The sequence below is a fragment of the Microtus pennsylvanicus genome, chromosome X, assembly GCF_037038515.1.
Source record: "Microtus pennsylvanicus isolate mMicPen1 chromosome X, mMicPen1.hap1, whole genome shotgun sequence".
NCBI lineage: Eukaryota > Metazoa > Chordata > Mammalia > Rodentia > Cricetidae > Microtus > Microtus pennsylvanicus.
In genome coordinates, this window is record NC_134601.1 from 15,372,311 (window position 1) to 15,389,702 (window position 17,392).

A 17,392-nucleotide genomic window follows, 5' to 3' on the forward strand; every position below is an offset into this window, starting at 1 on the left:
ATGCTTCTCCTACCCAAGACAGATGGTGGTTAGAATCTTCCCGGTAAGCCACCACTTCTTGGTGGTACACATTATTAGAAATGTGTTAATCAATATGTAAGAGTAAGCCAATAAGAGGCTATAACTAATGCAGGCAGTATTCAAATGGAAAAAAAAAGACTGGATGTTTGTGTTCCTGCTTGGGATTGGGAACAAAGTACTCTGAGACCATGCCTGCACTCCCCACCTGGACAGACAGTGGGATCAGTCTTAGGCAGTCGGGAGAGCATGGCGGATTTCTGCCACCATACACAGAGATGTTTCCAGGCTGCACAGTGCTCTGCCTGGCAGATTTGGATGTAACTCAGATAAAAAGCTCATTCTCAGAGTTAAAGTGCTGAGTATGGCTCCTACCTGGAGACAAAAAAAAAAGTCATGCAGTTTTAAAATGTCAGCTTTCTGGGCTGTGCTGATAGCGCGACCTCTGGCTCCTGCAGGAGACAGATCATTTGAATGGGGTTTTGTGAGTAAAATGCTTGCTTGCTTGCTTGATGACAATGTGGACTTGCTGTGTGCTTGAAACTGTACACTGGCTCATGGGCACCAAATGGCTCTGAGGAAGGAGCAGCAGCTCCACCATGCTGAACTGTGCTGATTTCAGGCAGGAGCTATCGTAATTATCATAATAACAGGGCAGTTAAGGTTTAGAATGGGAAGGAAACAGGCCGTACCGTATTATCTCTTCATGGTGCAACTTAAGTTTTTAAGAAGTGCTCCTGGACAGTAAAAAAGTTACAAGCAATGCAATAGGACAGATTCAGACATAAAAGACCTCTAAATGGGTCATAGTGTTAAACATACATAGGCTTGGGAGAGAGAAGAAAAAGAATATAGAGAATAAAGTTAATGCCTTAAAAAAGGGGTAAAGTCTTTAAAGAGACAGAGTACAGATAGTTATAGAGTAAAAGAAATAAAGAAAAATAAGCCACATAAAAATGAAAAATTCACAGAGAGTTTAGATTCTGTATATTGTATTTTCTTTGAAGTTTTTGACGGCGAAGGAACTAAATACAGAGAGACATTTCATTGTGTGGGCTGCCAAGCTGATCCAACACGTATGTTCTAAAGGTATCATGACTTCCAAATTTGGGTCTAAGGATATGATGCTTTGGAAAGGGTCTTCTTTTGTTTTCACAGAAGATGAGACCTTGTGGATTGCTTCTATCCCAATATGGTATATCCCACGCCCTCCTGAAAGGTTGCTGTGAACATCCTCAAAAAATTACTTGACTCAACTACCAACTGAGATGAACCTAGCACACAGGTTACACCATAAAAGACCTGATTAACAGCGCCCCCATACAGCAGGAAGCAGTTTGGAGAGAAATAACTGTGCCCATGTTCCCAAATATTGTTTATAAATGTTCTTTTACATTTAAAGGGGGATATGATATAGATATGAATAATTTACATTGGTATAATTTTGCTTTGTTGACATAAACTTAGGTCAATTTTGTTATATGTATATGTATTTCTGATCTTGATTAAGGTATTGTGATTGTGTAGTTCATTTAAAAATGTAATGTATAATTAGGAAATATAGGTTAATGGATAATCATCAGTAAAAGTCAAGCTTGTAGTCATGTTAGATTTTCTTGATATACAGAGATATATTTCAGCTAAATAGGCATTCTTCATATCTTTCAAAGACTACAGAATATGGCATTTAATGTTTTAATAACTTAGGACTTTTCAGGACAATGAGACACATCTGCTCCTGGCAGCACCAATCTACTTAAGATGGGCATCGAAGAGGCTCCTTATGGAGTTGGTTAGCCATTTGGGCAAGAAACTGCTCTTGCCTGGACTGTTACATAAACTGGACACAAAGAACCTGCAGAGAGAGGACTGCTGAACTTGCCTAAAGGTGAGATGGTCTTTCGGGGTTCCTGCTACATGAAAGAGTCTGCCACACATTCTGCAGGACACAGAAAAAAGTGACTGAACTGTCTTTGAATTTTCCTGCTTCATGGAAATGTCTGATGGATACTATGGGCCTGTAGGCCAAAGATGGATGCCCCAATGTTACAAAAGAACTTTGAGTGACTGTCCAGGCAGCGAGATGTCTCTGTGATTTCTGCAGTTTTGGAAGTTGCTTACTTCTTGTTTACTTAGGTAATATTATATCCTTCTGGAGTCTTTGATGGAGTTGAAGAATAGATAGTTATATTTTCCTTAGGTATGATAAAAGATAAAATAGATATAAATATTGTAACTAATTTTTGCTTGATAACTGTTTTGCTATATGTAATTTTGTTATGTTAAATTTAAAGCCTTCCTTTTTGTTTAAACAGAAAAAGAGGAAATGATGTAGGAGGGTCATCTGTCTATGTGTTACTTTCATTGGTTAATAAAAAAAACTGCCTTGGCTTTTTGATAGGGCAGATTTAGATAGGTGGAGTAGACAGAACAGAATTATGGGGGAAAGAAAGCAGAGTCAGGCAGACACCATGCTTCTCCTACCCAAGGCGGACAGTGGTTAGAATCTTCCCAGTAAGCCACCACTTCGTGGTGGTACACAGAGTATTAGAAATGGGTTAATCAAGATGTGATGTAGGTGGGTCTTCTTTCTATGTGTTACCTTTATTGGTTAATTAATAAAGAAACTGCTGGCCTGATAGGTCAGAACATAGGTGGGTGGAGTAGACAGAACAGAATACTGGGAAGAAGGGAAGTGAGTCAGACACCATGATTCTCCGACCTGAGATGGACGCAGGTTAAGATCTTTCCCGGTAAGCCACCACCTCATGGTGCTACACAGATTACTAAATATGGGTTAAAGCAAGATGTGAGAATTAGCCAATAAGAGGCTGGAACTAATGGGCCAGGTAGTGTTTAAATGAATACAATTTGTTTGTTGTTATTTCGGGTATAAAGCTAGCTATGTGGGAGCCGGGCGGGATGAAAAGCAGACCTGCTCGCTTCATCACTACAAAGATGTGAGAGTTAGCCAATAAGAGGCTAGAACTAATGGGCCAGGCAGTATTTAAATGAATACAGTTTCCGTGTAATTATTCCAGGGCTAAGCTAGCCATGCAGGAGCCAGGCGGGATGAAAAGCAGGCCTGCTCACCTCATCACTACAACCAGGGTCTCCACAATCATCTGCCTGGGAGTTACTCACAAGAAGGAGGCGTGTGTGTCAAATCATCCCATATTAGATTGGTGAACAATGAGAAAGTAGCACTGAGCTCAGGGAAGGTGAAAACTTAGAAGAGAGTTTGCCAACAAGATCAGAGTCTGCCACAGTGAGAACTCTTAGTGATCCAGGAAGGCAAAAACCCACGCAGACCAAGAAGATCATGGATACAGCCAGAATAGATTACTCTTCATTGCCCTCAAACAATAGTTGAGGGAGCAGAGCAGTAAACAGGAAAGAGAAGAAAACAGGGCAGAGATGAGAGAAATGGTATTTCTGAAGATAGCAGGATGTGAGCAAAGAGGCTGCAGAAACATCAGTAGAAACAGACCTCACCAAACAAGCAGAGAGCTCACCTGGGCAGCTGAGAACATCTGCTTAGTAGCAACAGAGGTTCTCCCCAGCAGCTCTCACAGCTGGACTGAATACATCACAATCACCTGATATGCTTTCTCAGGAAATCTGGTTTCTTCAGCTCTAGGGCTGGAAATATAGTTCAGTAGCAGGGTACTTGCCTAGTGCATGTGAGGCCCTAGGTTCAATCACTAGTACTGCAAAAATTAAAAAAAGAAAATGGAGGGAAAAGAGAGAAAAAGGATGCTCATAGACTTTTATAGGTGGGCCAGAGCTCTGTACTTTTAGCAAGTCTGTCCAATAAGTCTGATACCATCAGTCCAAGGAACACATTCTGAAAATGCTGCCCTCTTCTATCCACTACCACCTGCTTTAGCATTCATGTCATAAAACTTCAGACAAAATATGGCTCTTCGTGTTGTTTTTACTTACAGGAGAAAGAAGCTGAGGGATGAGGAGGGATGAGTCAATATTAACAAATGAGTAACTTGGAGGCTGCCCTATATCTGTATCAGAGCAAAGAGATGCCAGACACCATAGCTGGCAGCACTAACCAGAGTATCCCACCTCCCTCTGTACCAAGGCTCAGTTCACTCAGTCAGCCCAAGAGTGGCAGCTTCCAATTTAGGCTTTCCCACAGAGGAAACAAAAGTACTAGCAAATGAAGGAGTCTGGGCTTCTACACAGCTGCTAACATCCTATAATTACTGAACTGTGGTTCATATTAATCCCCCATGGGCTAGGGAGGTTCACCCAAGCTACATCCCAAACCTGTGTCTGCTTATAGCAAGCCTGGATGCTACCTTCTTTAGAAGCTAAGGTACTAGTAAGGAGACTTGGTCTACCTACCACTGCCCAGAAATCCACCGACAGAAATCCACAAAGAAGGCTTTTGTTTGTTTTGGCTTTTTCAAACAGGAGCTTACTACTTAGCCTGGGCAGGCCTTGAATTCATTATGTAAACAGGTTGGCCTTGAACTCAAATGTGGCCTCACCATTGGTACTACACCATCAGTGCCTGACATATCTCTCCAAGTAAACCACTGGTACCTGAAAATCCACAGGAATTGGGCCATAGGGCACACTGATGTTTAAGGCTTGGACATCTTCCCGCTCCCTGATGTCCATCCAGGGGTTGTAAGCCACAGGTGGTAGGCCATCAGGGACCTGGGGATCAGGAGCCAGGGTGATGTTTTCCAAGGGATACAACTTCTGAAATTCCTAAGGAGAAAAACATACAAAGCCACAATGTTGCTGCTCATTTGGCAAAAGCACAAGGTTGTGCTTTCTGAAAGCCTATAATCCATTTACTTGGTGCTAATACTCCCCAGGAACTCACCCACCCTTATCTACTCTCTACCTTAAGCCACTCTCATATGGCTCAAACAGCAACAAAGTGTTGTTGCTAAAACATGTTTTCTACAATGACAGCAGCAACTGTCCTCTCCTCTCATATACAGGTGCCCTCCTTCTCCTGTCCCTATCTTACTCCCAACATCCAAAGGCATGGCGAAGCACAGTGGGCTCCCACAACCTCCCTCAGCTTCTGTGAGTCATGAGGAGAGCTCACAGGACTTGGCAGAAGGTCCCACTTACAGTGATCCTTTATTAGAGTGAAAAGATTTCACACCCAATCAGCAAAAAAAAAAAGAAAAGAAAAGAAAAAAGAAAGAAAGAAAAAAAGAAAAAAACCATCAAAACCAAACATGTGGCTAACTCTGGAGGAAACCAATGACAAGCTTCAAAGTCCTTCCCACGGATTTCACATAGGAGGCTCTTATTGCCCCAGTTAGTTCAAAGACAATGCATATAAAATACTACCAATTAGTGAAGCTCATAAAAACTGCAGCACCCAGTTTTGACATGGGGTTGATCGTGTAGGCACTCTGCCTGAACCAGAACAAAATTTCAATCTTTCATAAGGCAAGCAGTGATCCAGCATATACCATGTCTGCCAAAACCACTTAGGCACTCCCAAATCAAAGGTCCCAGTTGCCAGATAAGGGCCAGCCTCATAAGCAGACCTCTGAAAGGCTTGCAGCTAGGCAGCTTTGAGAATTCTTTTCTGCAAGGGAGCAGAAGAGACTGAGTGTCACAAGCTTCTTCCAAAGGGGCTGAGAGCTCCTGCTGTGAGGGCAAGATCCTCAAGGCTCATCAAACAAGATGCCTACAACATCAAAGAGCATACTTCCAGGTCTGTACTCTCATTTATAACCAAGTGACATTTTTTGTAAAGTTAAAAGGCTGGGCTGCTCAGGCCCAGGAAAAAGAAAACAGAGAATATCTAGAAAGGATTACTTAAAAGGACTATACATTCTAAATAATATAGAGAAGCATAGGATTTGAAGTGCCAACAAGCAATTCTGTCTCCTGTTCCTACAGGGTCTGATATGAGAATCTTAGGGAGGAATTGACAATTGGGGAAGCTGGCTTCATGTTGCCTCATATTTTCTCCCAAAGACAATCCCTTTGGTGGCTTTATCTCACCTCTGCAGGACATCATTATACAATCCCATTCACATGATGAGCTCAAACAAAAGAAATCAAACCTCCAGCGGAAGAAAGCTAAGCATTTATTACAAGATTCTTACAAGTTCTAAGACTACCATTATTGCAAGTACACCAGTAGCCATTGGGCATCCCAGTGGGTTATGACCACCTTCGATACACAAATGCCTTTCTGATGAATAAGTAACACAGATAATAGTGACTGTGTTGGATCAGCCCTCAAGCAGCTCTTCACCTTAGGGTATCTGAAGGGGATGTGTGGCTTGTGATACCCAACTGCCAGGAAGAAAGGACTGGCTGATATTTTCATCTTTTCCAACAACCGAATGGCTTCCTCAGTGCTCTGTTTGTCAGGCAAGGTGCCCTCGGGCACATCTGCCACATCCACAGGACAAAGCAGGTTGGCATGGAGTTTTCCATCTTGTCCCCTACATGTCTTTCAAAACAAAATGCATAACATCGGTCTATTAAATTCAATAAATCAATTCTGATAGTCACACACTGAACAAATAGCACATCACCAGCCCTAAAACTGTTAAGTCACTTAGAACGAACACAAACATTGGAAGCAAAACTGAACCAGAAGTGTTTGTCCTTTCTCCAGACAGGGGCAAAAAAACACATACCATTCAGTTTATTCCTGTGAATTCTGTCTCCAGGCCATAACTAATTAGAGGATATTCAAATAAACTATCGAAAACTATCTCAACATTTATGATCCTTAGCTCAATAGTTCAATCCAGAGTGAACATCAAGAATCCATTAAGTGAAATGATTAGACATAAGGTTAAGGTTTTAATTTATTACTTGTGTATGTGTACACATGTGCATTTGTATATTTGCCAGTGCACATGGGGGGGGCAATACACAAGAAAAGTAGAGGTCAACCTCAGTTGTTCCTCAGAAGTGATTTACCTTGGTTTTTGAGACAGGGGCTCTCACTGAGACTTTAAGCTAGAGTAGCTGGGCAGCAGACTCCAGGGACCTGCTTGAGTCCCTAGAACTAGATTTCTGATGGGTGCTAGGAATTGAGTTCAGGTCCTCATGTTTCTAGAACAAGTACTTTACTGACTGAACTATGTCTTTGGCCCAACTTAAAGTTTTAGAATAAAAAACATCCCATAAGCCAGGTGTGGTGGCCTATGCCTCTTATTCCAGCACCATGAGAGAAGCTGAAGCAGGAAGATTCTGAGTCTGAGGCCAGCCTGGGTTTGAGCAAGCTCCAAACTAGCCTACATGAACTATTTAGTAAAATATTATAAAGAAAGAATTTCACAAAAAAATAATCATTGTGCCTATCAAACCAATTGCTAAATATCCTAATGCTTGTTTCTATAAGACATTACAACAAGCAAAAGCTACACACATCACAGCATAACCAGTTTAAAAGAAAATGCAATATATTTAATAGTCCATTTGCTAGGCAAGAAAACAGTGTTTCCTCGGCCCTTGGATAGACTTACCTTAGTGTTTTCATATTTCTCTGATGATGGATGATAAGGTGGAAAAGACCAGCTATACGGAGAATCATCACTGTGATTGGAAGAGATACCTTAAATTGGAGAAAAGAAAGTTGCTGAACAAAATGTGAAAGGTCCTTTAATACCCACTGCCAGATTAAAATTGAACAACTATACAAATAGCTTCCCCCCTCTTTGGGCCTCAGTTTCCTTACCTATAAAATCAAGAGCTCAAGCTAGATGATACATTTCCATTAAGACCAACTCTCCAGATCATCATTTTAGTACTGAACATCTAACTTCCTAATTCTTAAGCCTCAAAATGACAAGATCAGTTAGTCTGAATGGGCTGAGCTCCTGTCTCCTCCCACCGTATAGTCCCCTCTCTGCCCAGCCACATCCTGCAGTTCCCTGGAGCTCAAGTTAGAGACTCTTGCCCACCCTAAGGAAGCAACAACCACCTAAGAAGAAAGCAAAAGCACTGTCACCACCATGAGACAGATGAGCATAGAGAGGTTAAGAGAAGGCTCATGCCTTTCACAGTGCCAACCAATAGATGATAGAGCCAAGACTCAAACCCATGCCTTCAGCACCAAGACCAAGTACGTAATTGTAAAGCATAACTGCAGCCCCAAACTTAGTAGTTTACTGTGTACCAAGCAAAACAAATAGCATATGAAACCAAGAAAGAACTGTCACCTGCCAAGAGTGCAGAAGTGCCTTAGAAGTAAGGGTCTGTAAGACACAGAGAAGCTCATCCTTAAATCTAGTTAGTCATCAGGAAGGAGATCAACAAACAGGCCTTGTTTGATTTCCCTTCCTAAAGTATAATCTCCTCTGCTAGAAAATACTCACTTCCCTCCCAATGCCTGATGGAGGAAGGTCATTGGTTAAGTAATAAAAAGACTGCTTGGCCTCATAGGTTAAAACATAGGTGGGAGGAGTAAACAGAACAGAATGCTGGGAGAAAGAGGAAATGAGCACAGACTCGACAGCTCTGTTCTCTGGAGCAGAGACACAATGCTCCCCTCTCCTGGACACGTGATGAGGCTCCGACCCAGGATGGACATAGGCTAGAATCTCCCTAGTAAGCCACCTTGTGGGCTACAGCAGATTATTAGAAATGGGCTAGTCCAGGTGCGAGAGTTAGCCTAGAAGAGGCTAGATAGAAATGGGCCAAGCAGTGTTTAAATGAATACAGTGTCTGTGTAATTATTTCGGGTATAAAGCTAGCCATGCAGGTGGCCAGGGTGCTGGGGAAGTAGCCCCACCACTCCTATTACTACAAAATGGCGCCCAGAAGTGTGGACAACTGAATCCACTGAAAGCCTGAGAAAGCTTTGGAAAGAGTAAAGCATGTTTTCTTGGTAGCGACAATTTCTCGGGTCTACTCTGCTTGCTAGAGGCAAGCAAGCGCTCTCATCTAAGAGAGGCTTCCTGACTCAGCTTTAGCTGCAAAACCCTGCAGCCCATTAAGAGGTCCTGCCACGAAACACTCAAACGGTGTTGAGGAAAAGCTGAACGCATGTTTTTCGGTTTTCAGCCTTGGCAGGAAAAAAGCTGCGCCGTTTAAAAATGCCGGCTTTCTGGGCCATCCTGCCAGGGCAAACTCTGTTTGAGGCATGAGGGCCAACTACAGAGAGAGGACTTGTGTGTTGTCTATGGACATAATGCTGCAACTTACTTGCTGGCAGGAACCTTGAAATGCCATAGAGTTGTGGCAGTAAACATGGCTACAGCCAGTACCTCAGCCATGAGGCTGGAAAGCTAAGGAATGGACTGGATCTAGCTGGCAAAGCCAAGGCTTTAGTTCTACTGATATTGCTTGGTACATTAAAGATTCATGTGGTCAGAAAAAGAGAGATATACAGTAAAGAGAGATTCAAAGACAAAGAAAATTTCTAAATGGTTTACTGTGTGTTAAAAATATATGCAGACTAAAAGTTGAAGTTCTTAAAGTAAAAAACAAAAAAAAGGGAATAGAGTAGTTGGGTGTGGTAGTACACACCTTTAATCCCAACACTTGGGAGGCAGAGGGAGATTGACCTCTGTGACTTCAAGGTGTGGTAGCATATGCCTTTAATCCCAGTGCCTAGAAGGCAGGGACAAACAGATCTCTGTGAGTTCAAGGTAGAGTAGCATACACCTTTAATCCCAATGCCTGGAAGGCAGAGACAGGCGGATCTCTGAGAGTTCAAGGACAGCCAGGTCTACAGAGTTATTCCAGGTCAAAGATACAGAGAACCTGTCTCAAAAAGCAAAAAGTAAAAATAAATGAAATAGAGGTTAAAATAAAGCGCACAAAGATGGAAAATACACAGAGAATTTTGATACTGTATGCTATTATGCTCTCTTTGAATTATTTGAATGCTGAGGAAAGAGCAACAGCTGCTAAAAGATATTTATTTATAAATGCTGCTGAACTAATTCAACATAGTTATTTTGAAAATGCCTTGACTTTGAAATTTGGATCTAAGGACATGATGGTTTGGAAAGGAGTTTCTTATTTTGTTTTCACAGAGGATGAGACCCTGTTCATTTCTTCTATTCCAATATGGTATGATGGACCACGCCCTCTTGAAGGGTTGGTGTGAACATCTTCAGAAAATTGCTTCGTTCAACTGCCAACTGAGATGAAACTAGCACACAGGTTGTACCATGAAAGACCTAATTAACGATGCCCCCATTCAGCAGGAAGCAGTTTGGAGAGAAAAAACTGCGCCCATGTTCCCAAATATGGTTTATAAACGTTCTTTAACATTTAAAGGGGGATATGATATAGATATGAATAATTTGTATTAGTATAGATTTTGCTTTATTGATAGAGATTTAAGGTCAATTTTGTTATATGTATATGCATATTTCTGCTATTAAGATACTGTGATTGTGTAGTTCATTAAAAAATGTAATGTATAATTAAGAAATATAGGTTAATGGATAATCATCAGTAATAGTCAAGCTTGTAGTCATGTTAGTTAGATTTTCTAGATATATAGAGATATATTTCAGTTAGATCGGCATTTATATCTTTCAAAGAGTACAGAATATGACATTTAATGTTTTAATAACTTAGGATTTTTCATGACAATGAGACATGTCTGCTCCTGGCGGCACCAATCTACTTCGAGAGGAAGATGGGCATCGAAGAGGATCCTTATGGAGTTGGATAGCCATTTGGGCAAGAAACTGCTCTTGCCTGGACTGTTGCATAAAATGGACACAGAGAACCTGCAGAGAGAGGACTGCTGAACTTGCCTAAAGGTGAGACGGTCTTTTGGGGTTCCTGACACATGAAAGAGTCTGGGAGACATTCTGCAGGACACAGCAGAAAGTGACTGAACTGTTTTTGGAATTTCCTGCTTGATGAAAATGTCTGCTGGATACTACAGGCCTGAAGGCTGAAGATGGATGCCCCAACGGTACAGAGGAACTTTGGGTGACTGTCCAGGCAGCAAGATGTCTCTGTCATTTCTAGAGTTTTGGATTTCTTGTTTGTTTAGGTAATATATTCTTCTGGAGTCTTTGATAAACTTGAAGAATGGTTAGTTATAGTTATAGTTTTCCATTGTTATGATAAAAGATAAGGTAGATATAAATATTGTAACTGTAATTCTTGCTTAATAACTGTTTTGTTATATGTAATTTTGCTATGTTAAAGTTAAAGCCTTTCCTTTTTGTTTAAACAGAAAAAGGGGACATGATGGAGGAAGGTCATTGGTTAAGTAATAAAAAGACTGCTTGGCCTCATAGGTTAAAACATAGGTGGGAGGAGTAAACAGAACAGAATGCTGGGAGAAAGAGGAAATGAGCACAGACTCGACAGCTCTGTTCTCTGGAGCAGAGACACAATGCTCCCCTCTCCTGGACACGTGATGAGGCTCCGACCCAGGATGGACGTAGGCTAGAATCTCCCTAGTAAGCCACCTTGCGGGCTACAGCAGATTATTAGAAATGGGCTAGTTCAGGTGCGAGAGTTAGCTTAGAAGAGGCTAGATAGAAATGGGCCAAGCAGTGTTTAAATGAATACAGTGTCTGTGTAATTATTTCGGGTATAAAGCTAGCCGTGCGGGCAGCCAGGGTGCTGGGGACGCAGCCCCGCCACTCCTATTACTACAAATGCCCTTAAGCAAGTGTTCTAAGTACCAAACTAGCAAGTTCAACTGATATTCAGCATTAGTCCACACAAAATGATTCCTGATACATTTATTTTCAAAACTGAGCAGGGCATAGTCTACCTGATGACTATTCTTATCCTGAACTGCCAGCTAGGTTTCAGAAAAAAGCTCCTGAGCCTAGCAGTTATAATCAATGTACAAAAGGCTCTTGGAGACACTCAAGCTGTCCCCTCTGGTGATAAGCATCATCATCTGAATGGATCTAGCACTTTGAAGACACTTTACACTCCCGGATGCCTGCACTGACAAGCTCCCCTGGTAGGACATCAAAATAACTACAGTCCCAGCTTCCCAAGTAAGGAATGAAAGTCAAAGTCAGCAGCATGGCTAAGTCGTGGCAGCACTGAGACCACAACCAGGTGCCCACATCCTTGATGCTATCTATTGCCCAGGTAGTCTATTCTGCTTCCAGAGATGCCCACGGCAGTGAAAAGCCAAAATAATGTGAATGCTGTCATTAAAAAGGGATTTGTGTGGAGTGTAATATAATGGGAAATATTTACTCTCACTCGGGTTATAAAATTATAAACATGACAGGCCGGGCGGTGGTGGCGCACGCCTTTAATCCCAGCACTCGGGAGGCAGAGGCAGGCGGATCTCTGTGAGTTCGAGACCAGCCTGGTCTACAGAGCTAGTTCCAGGACAGGCTCTAAAGCCACAGAGAAACCCTGTCTCGAAAAACAAAACAAAACAAAAAAAATTATAAAATTGACAATGTAGTGGTATATTATTTGTATTTTGATAAATAAATCTTGCCTGAAGACCAGAGGCAACGCTAAAGCCACTAGAGGTCAGACAATGATGACACATACCTTTAATCCCAGGATTTGGGAGGCAGAATCAGACAGATCTCTGTGAGTTCAAGGCCACCCTGGGCTACACAAGATCAATGCAGAAATAAATCCAGGTGGTGGTGGCCTACACCTATAACCCCAGTACTAGGTGTTGCAATCTGCTGGCCTGGTCTGTAACCTGGGTACTCTGTCCCTTCAAGAGACAAGCCCTGCCCACTCCTAATCCCCCCTTCTCTATCTCTCTCTGTCCACCCTTCTTCTGAAGAGGCAGTCTCTGCCTCTCCCTCCCCTCTTTTTCCTGTCTTTCTCAGTCTCCCCTTCTCCCGCCTCCATAACCTCTTACTTTTAAACCATTCCCAATACCCACTAAATAAACTCTTATACCTAAGCTTTCTCTGCTTGGTGTATCTGTCCGTATCCCACCCACCAGGGCACCTGCTATGGGTCACCAGCCACAGCCCCTCGTGGGACCAGGACAGCCTAAGGTCACCCGCATCATGAATGATAACAGTAGGGAATCAGGCCTTTAATCTCAGCACTAGAGGGAAATGAGAGAAGAAAAAGAGGTTGTCAGCTTAGTTTGAGGTCACCCAAGCCTTGGTAGAGGTAAGACTTGTCTAGTAGCTTGACTGTCAGCTTAGTTTGAGGTCGCCTAGCCTTGGTAGAGGTAAGACTTCTCTAGTAGCTTGACTGCCTTTCTTTTCTACTTTTCAGGTTGAACCTCAATTTCTGCCTCTGGGATTTTATTATTCATGCTACACAACATGAGTACAAATCAGAAAAATACTATGTCCAAAAAACAGGCAGGAATACATCAAACACAGCTTTCCTCAGCATGGTGCAATTACACCTTTATATTCTTTGCTTTCTTTCCATTCTTGAAATCAAGTGATCTTTCTGTCAGTGTTTTAAAGTGATGGCTATGCTTCATTTAGGAAGTGAACAACCAGTTTATCAGGCAGTATTCAAAGCCAAAACTTGACACCCAACTTCCTTCCTCTTTCTGACATGACTCACAGAGAAAGCATTACCTCCACCAAGCTGTAGCTCTTACGTGGACATCAAGTCCACACAGGCCCTCTAGACATCTGAGGTCCTGAGATGTGGTTGCCTCATACTCAGCTTTACAGACAGGCACTCTGCAAGGCACAGGCTCAGGTCCAGGGCTGGACTGTCACCAGAGCTGCGTCTGCAACAGCTAATGCACTTCCACAACCCAAGCAGCTCAAGTCCCAAAGCGTCACCTCCAACAGCTAGAGGAAAAACAATTTCTTTTTCTTCTCTTTCATTGAGACTATGAACGTGAAACTAGGCTAAAGAACTGTTTTGTTGGTGTTGCTGTTTCATAGAAATGTCGCAATGACCAAGTTACCCAGCCTGTCAGGAAAGATAACTACAAACAGCCCCAACCCAGCAAGGAATTCCACTATTCAGGAACAGAAACAGAGAGCCCAGGCTTTGGTAATTAGACAGTACCAGGGTGAAAGACTTTCCCAACCGACATGGTCACGTAGCCATTCTCCTTGAAGTACTGGGGGATGGTGGAAAAATTCCCCGAGTGTACTCTCCAGTAGGAATTGAAGTCATACAGGCGGGTGGTGTCAGGCCTCCTTCCGGTGAGGAAGGACACTCGACTTGGTGCGCACACTGCTTGCTGTTGGGAGCAGAAGCAAATGTCAACATCATCACAGCCAAATGTATCTGCAGTCTTCAAGGTAACTAAGCAACCCCCCTGGGTCCTCAGCAACCGCCAGGCAGCTGAGTCATGCAGATCTCCAGGCTAACCAGTGGGATTTGGGCCTCGCCCAGGTACTAGAGATTATTGTCTTCATCAGGCTCTCCAAACAGCAGGCATAGTCTCCACCCAAGGAGGAGAGGAGCCTTGCAGGTACAAGCTTCCTTTTAAGTGGAGAACAGGCTAGCCTAGGCCTCCATTTTCCAAGCTCTGCTTCCCTCTTTGAAGATCATCTCTAGGGCAGCAACATGCAACTCCCTGCTGTGTATACACAAAGAGACACTTACCCACACCAAAAGATTCCCAAACATACCTGTGCAAAGGCATTCTGAAAGAGAATGCTGTGGGATGCCAGCTGGTCAATGTTTGGGGACCTCACTAGCTTATCGCCATAACAGCCCAGGGAGGGGCGAAGATCATCCACAATGATCAGAAGGACATTCAGAGCATCTGCACAGGAGGGAGGGGCTTTGGTTACATCACATGCACTGACAATGAAACCCCACCACCACCACCATCAAGGTAATGAGAAGATCAAGGCTGGCCCCAGCTCCTTAACAGTCCATCTAGAGAGGAGCAACCAGGGTTCTGCTTCAGCTAAGGTCAGCATCTTATGTGTCAACCATGTCTTCACACCTAGATGAAGAAGAAAGACAGGGACTTGGGGAGGGAGGTGGGGGGATGAAAGAACAAAGAGAAGGTATAGAGGAGACAGATGAAAAATGGAAAGACAGTTAAATGAAGGAAGGACAGATAGAAGGGAGGAAGAAGGAAGGAAAAGACGGATGGAAGGAGGGAGGGAGAAACGGAGGGAGGGAGGGGGATGGAAGGAAAAGGATGGACTGCTAGACAGATGGACTGTGCATCGCACCTGTAGATGGGCCCACACCCATGTGAGTATGAGAAGCACAAACTGAACTCAGTGGGTTATAAAAACAAAAAGAGGACGTGAAGTTGAGGGGGGTGGAGTTAGGAGGGAGGAATGGGGATGAGACAAAAATATATGTTGCATGCACTTATGAAATTCTTCAAAAATTAATGAAAAAAGAAAGATAGGATGATGGAGAAAAACATGATAGGACAGAAAGGAGGGGAAGAGGTAGGAATGAGGAATGATGAAAGATTAATGCCAGCTGAACAGATGGAAGGAAGGAAAGATGGCTAGAGTGTAAGCAGGAATAAAATGGGGGGGGGGGGATGAAGGATGCCAAAAAAAGAACCTAGGATGGATGGAAGAAGAAACATCGGCAGAGACAGAGACAGAGTTGGACAGGGCAAAGAACGAGCAATTGGCACCTGTAGCAGAGTTGCCTTGAGCTGCGGACTCCAGGGCGAAACAGAAGGAGCCTACCAACAAGCTGAAGCCAAGAAGGCGCCAGTCAGGCGGCGGCGGCGGCTGCGGAGACATTGCTGCTTTGGTGCAACCTTGAAGAAAAGTGGCTTCGGGTTACAACTGGACCATTGGGTAGCTGTCGCCGCCGCCGCCGCCGCCGCCGCCGCCGCAGCTGCCACAGACGCAATCTGAGAAAACTGCGTGACACCACAGCCTCGGGCCCAAAGGCCCGGGCGCAGGCCCGCACTTGCGCAACTGCCCCCAGCCCCTCCCTCTAGAGGGTGGAGTCTGTGGTTCCGGAGGTACGAAGACATAATCAGCCGTAGTGGGCGGGACCTTAACCGGAAGCACAGGGGCTGTGGCTTTTCCAGAGCACCTTTTACGAAGCGGTGACAGGACTCTTGATGTTGTGAGGGTTTTGCTATTGAACTAGTTTCTTGCTTTTCCCGTGATAGTTCTGTGCCTTTTAGCTGGAACTCCAGTCTTACCCTTATCTCTCTATAAATGTTAATTTTCCTTGCTGCCCATTTTCCGAAGAAGCCCCTTGAAAACTTCCATCCTATATACCTAAAAGGACCTTTTCCCCCTATTTATCAGTTAAACAAATCCTTATTAAACACTGCATACACACACACACACACACGCGCGCGCGCGTGCATATACAATAGACGCTGTTGGTGCTGGAGTTCTCAGTTCGTTCTCTGATTGAGCTTAAAATAAATTTATAGAACGTTCCTGGGCATTCCTGATCTGGACAAACTAAAACTGGGAGGATCTTATTATTTTATATGAGGTTGTCTAGGCAGAGCTTCACTGGTAAAGAGATAGCTAAACAAACGTGAGAAGGAAAGGACAAGCCACTTGAAGTCTGTATAAAGAGGGACCAGCAATTAATGGAGCATAGTTAAGAGTGATGGCAGCTGGAGCCAGACAGGAGAAGAGCACCAGAGAGAAGAGCAGAAATAGGCACAGTGACTGGGAATTGAACTCCTGTGGCAACAATTATTCCCTATTCATTTTGGACTGAAGACCAAGAAGGACTCTGTGTCCTATCTCTACCAAATGGAACTTCTGAAAAACTAGACCCTCTATCTATGAGTCATCCCTAACCCCTCCCTGCCCATAAAATAATCTAGCATTTGTTATTGCAGAAACATTGATATTGTGGCATTTTACCCTCCAGGCAACATATTAAACCAAGGGCAATAGTTTCTTCTCATATCAACACTTTGTGCTATATGCTACTAATATTTCCATTACTGTTCAAAACTGAAAAGTCTGAAAGCCTAAAACAAAGCCATTCATCAGGAAATGGGGGACAGTGGGAGTCTCCATGAGGGGCACACCTCTTTAGGAGTTAGCCAGAGCATGCTTATCAAATGGCCATCAAAACATGCAGTCTAAATAACCCCATGGTGAATGAGAGATAAGAAGCAAAAGTCACATGTGGTTCCTACTTCTAAAAATGTCTGCAGTTCTTTGGTAGACTCTTCAGGTTCACAAGCAAGTTTTCTGAGCACTCTGACATCCAGCTTTAGGGTAGGACGAAACATAAGGAATAAGAATATTGAAGACATCCTCAGTCTTTTCCACAATCATGGCCATGGTTCAGTTTCAAATAGAAGCACAGCTGAAGCTGATATTGCAACCAGAGAAACGTAGAAGCCAAGAATACAGAAGAGGATGGCAATGGTAGCATAGGAGAAATGAAAGTCAAAGCTTTGGGATGACACACAGTCTGGCTTAAGGAACACAAAGTGGCCCTAATTGGTTGTAGACTCTCTCTGGCCTTGAATGGTTACTACTACTGAAAAGTCAAAACTCGTGTTTTCTAAGAACTGAAATATTTATTTCAA

General features: G+C 43.3%; 1 protein-coding gene across 5 annotated transcripts in view; it reads right to left on the reverse strand.

Annotated features, from left to right (window-relative positions):
- The window catches only part of Ids (iduronate 2-sulfatase), a 58,556-nt gene that overhangs the window by 18,267 nt on the left and 22,897 nt on the right, over positions 1 to 17,392 (reverse strand). For 3 of the 5 annotated variants that reach the window (XM_075958690.1, XM_075958688.1, XM_075958689.1), the window contains exons 2-7: positions 15,500 to 15,628; positions 14,517 to 14,653; positions 13,945 to 14,122; positions 7,503 to 7,591; positions 6,275 to 6,475; positions 4,582 to 4,752 (exon numbers count right to left, since the gene is read on the reverse strand). In XM_075958690.1, coding sequence (XP_075814805.1) covers positions 4,582 to 4,752; positions 6,275 to 6,475; positions 7,503 to 7,591; positions 13,945 to 14,122; positions 14,517 to 14,653; positions 15,500 to 15,611 — 888 coding nt within the window. In that variant the 5' untranslated portion in view covers positions 15,612 to 15,628. Of the gene's footprint in view, positions 1 to 4,581; positions 4,753 to 6,274; positions 6,476 to 7,502; positions 7,592 to 13,944; positions 14,123 to 14,516; positions 14,654 to 15,499; positions 15,791 to 17,392 lie in introns of those variants that run through there. The other 2 variants (XM_075958691.1, XM_075958692.1) reach the window with 2 other exon arrangements.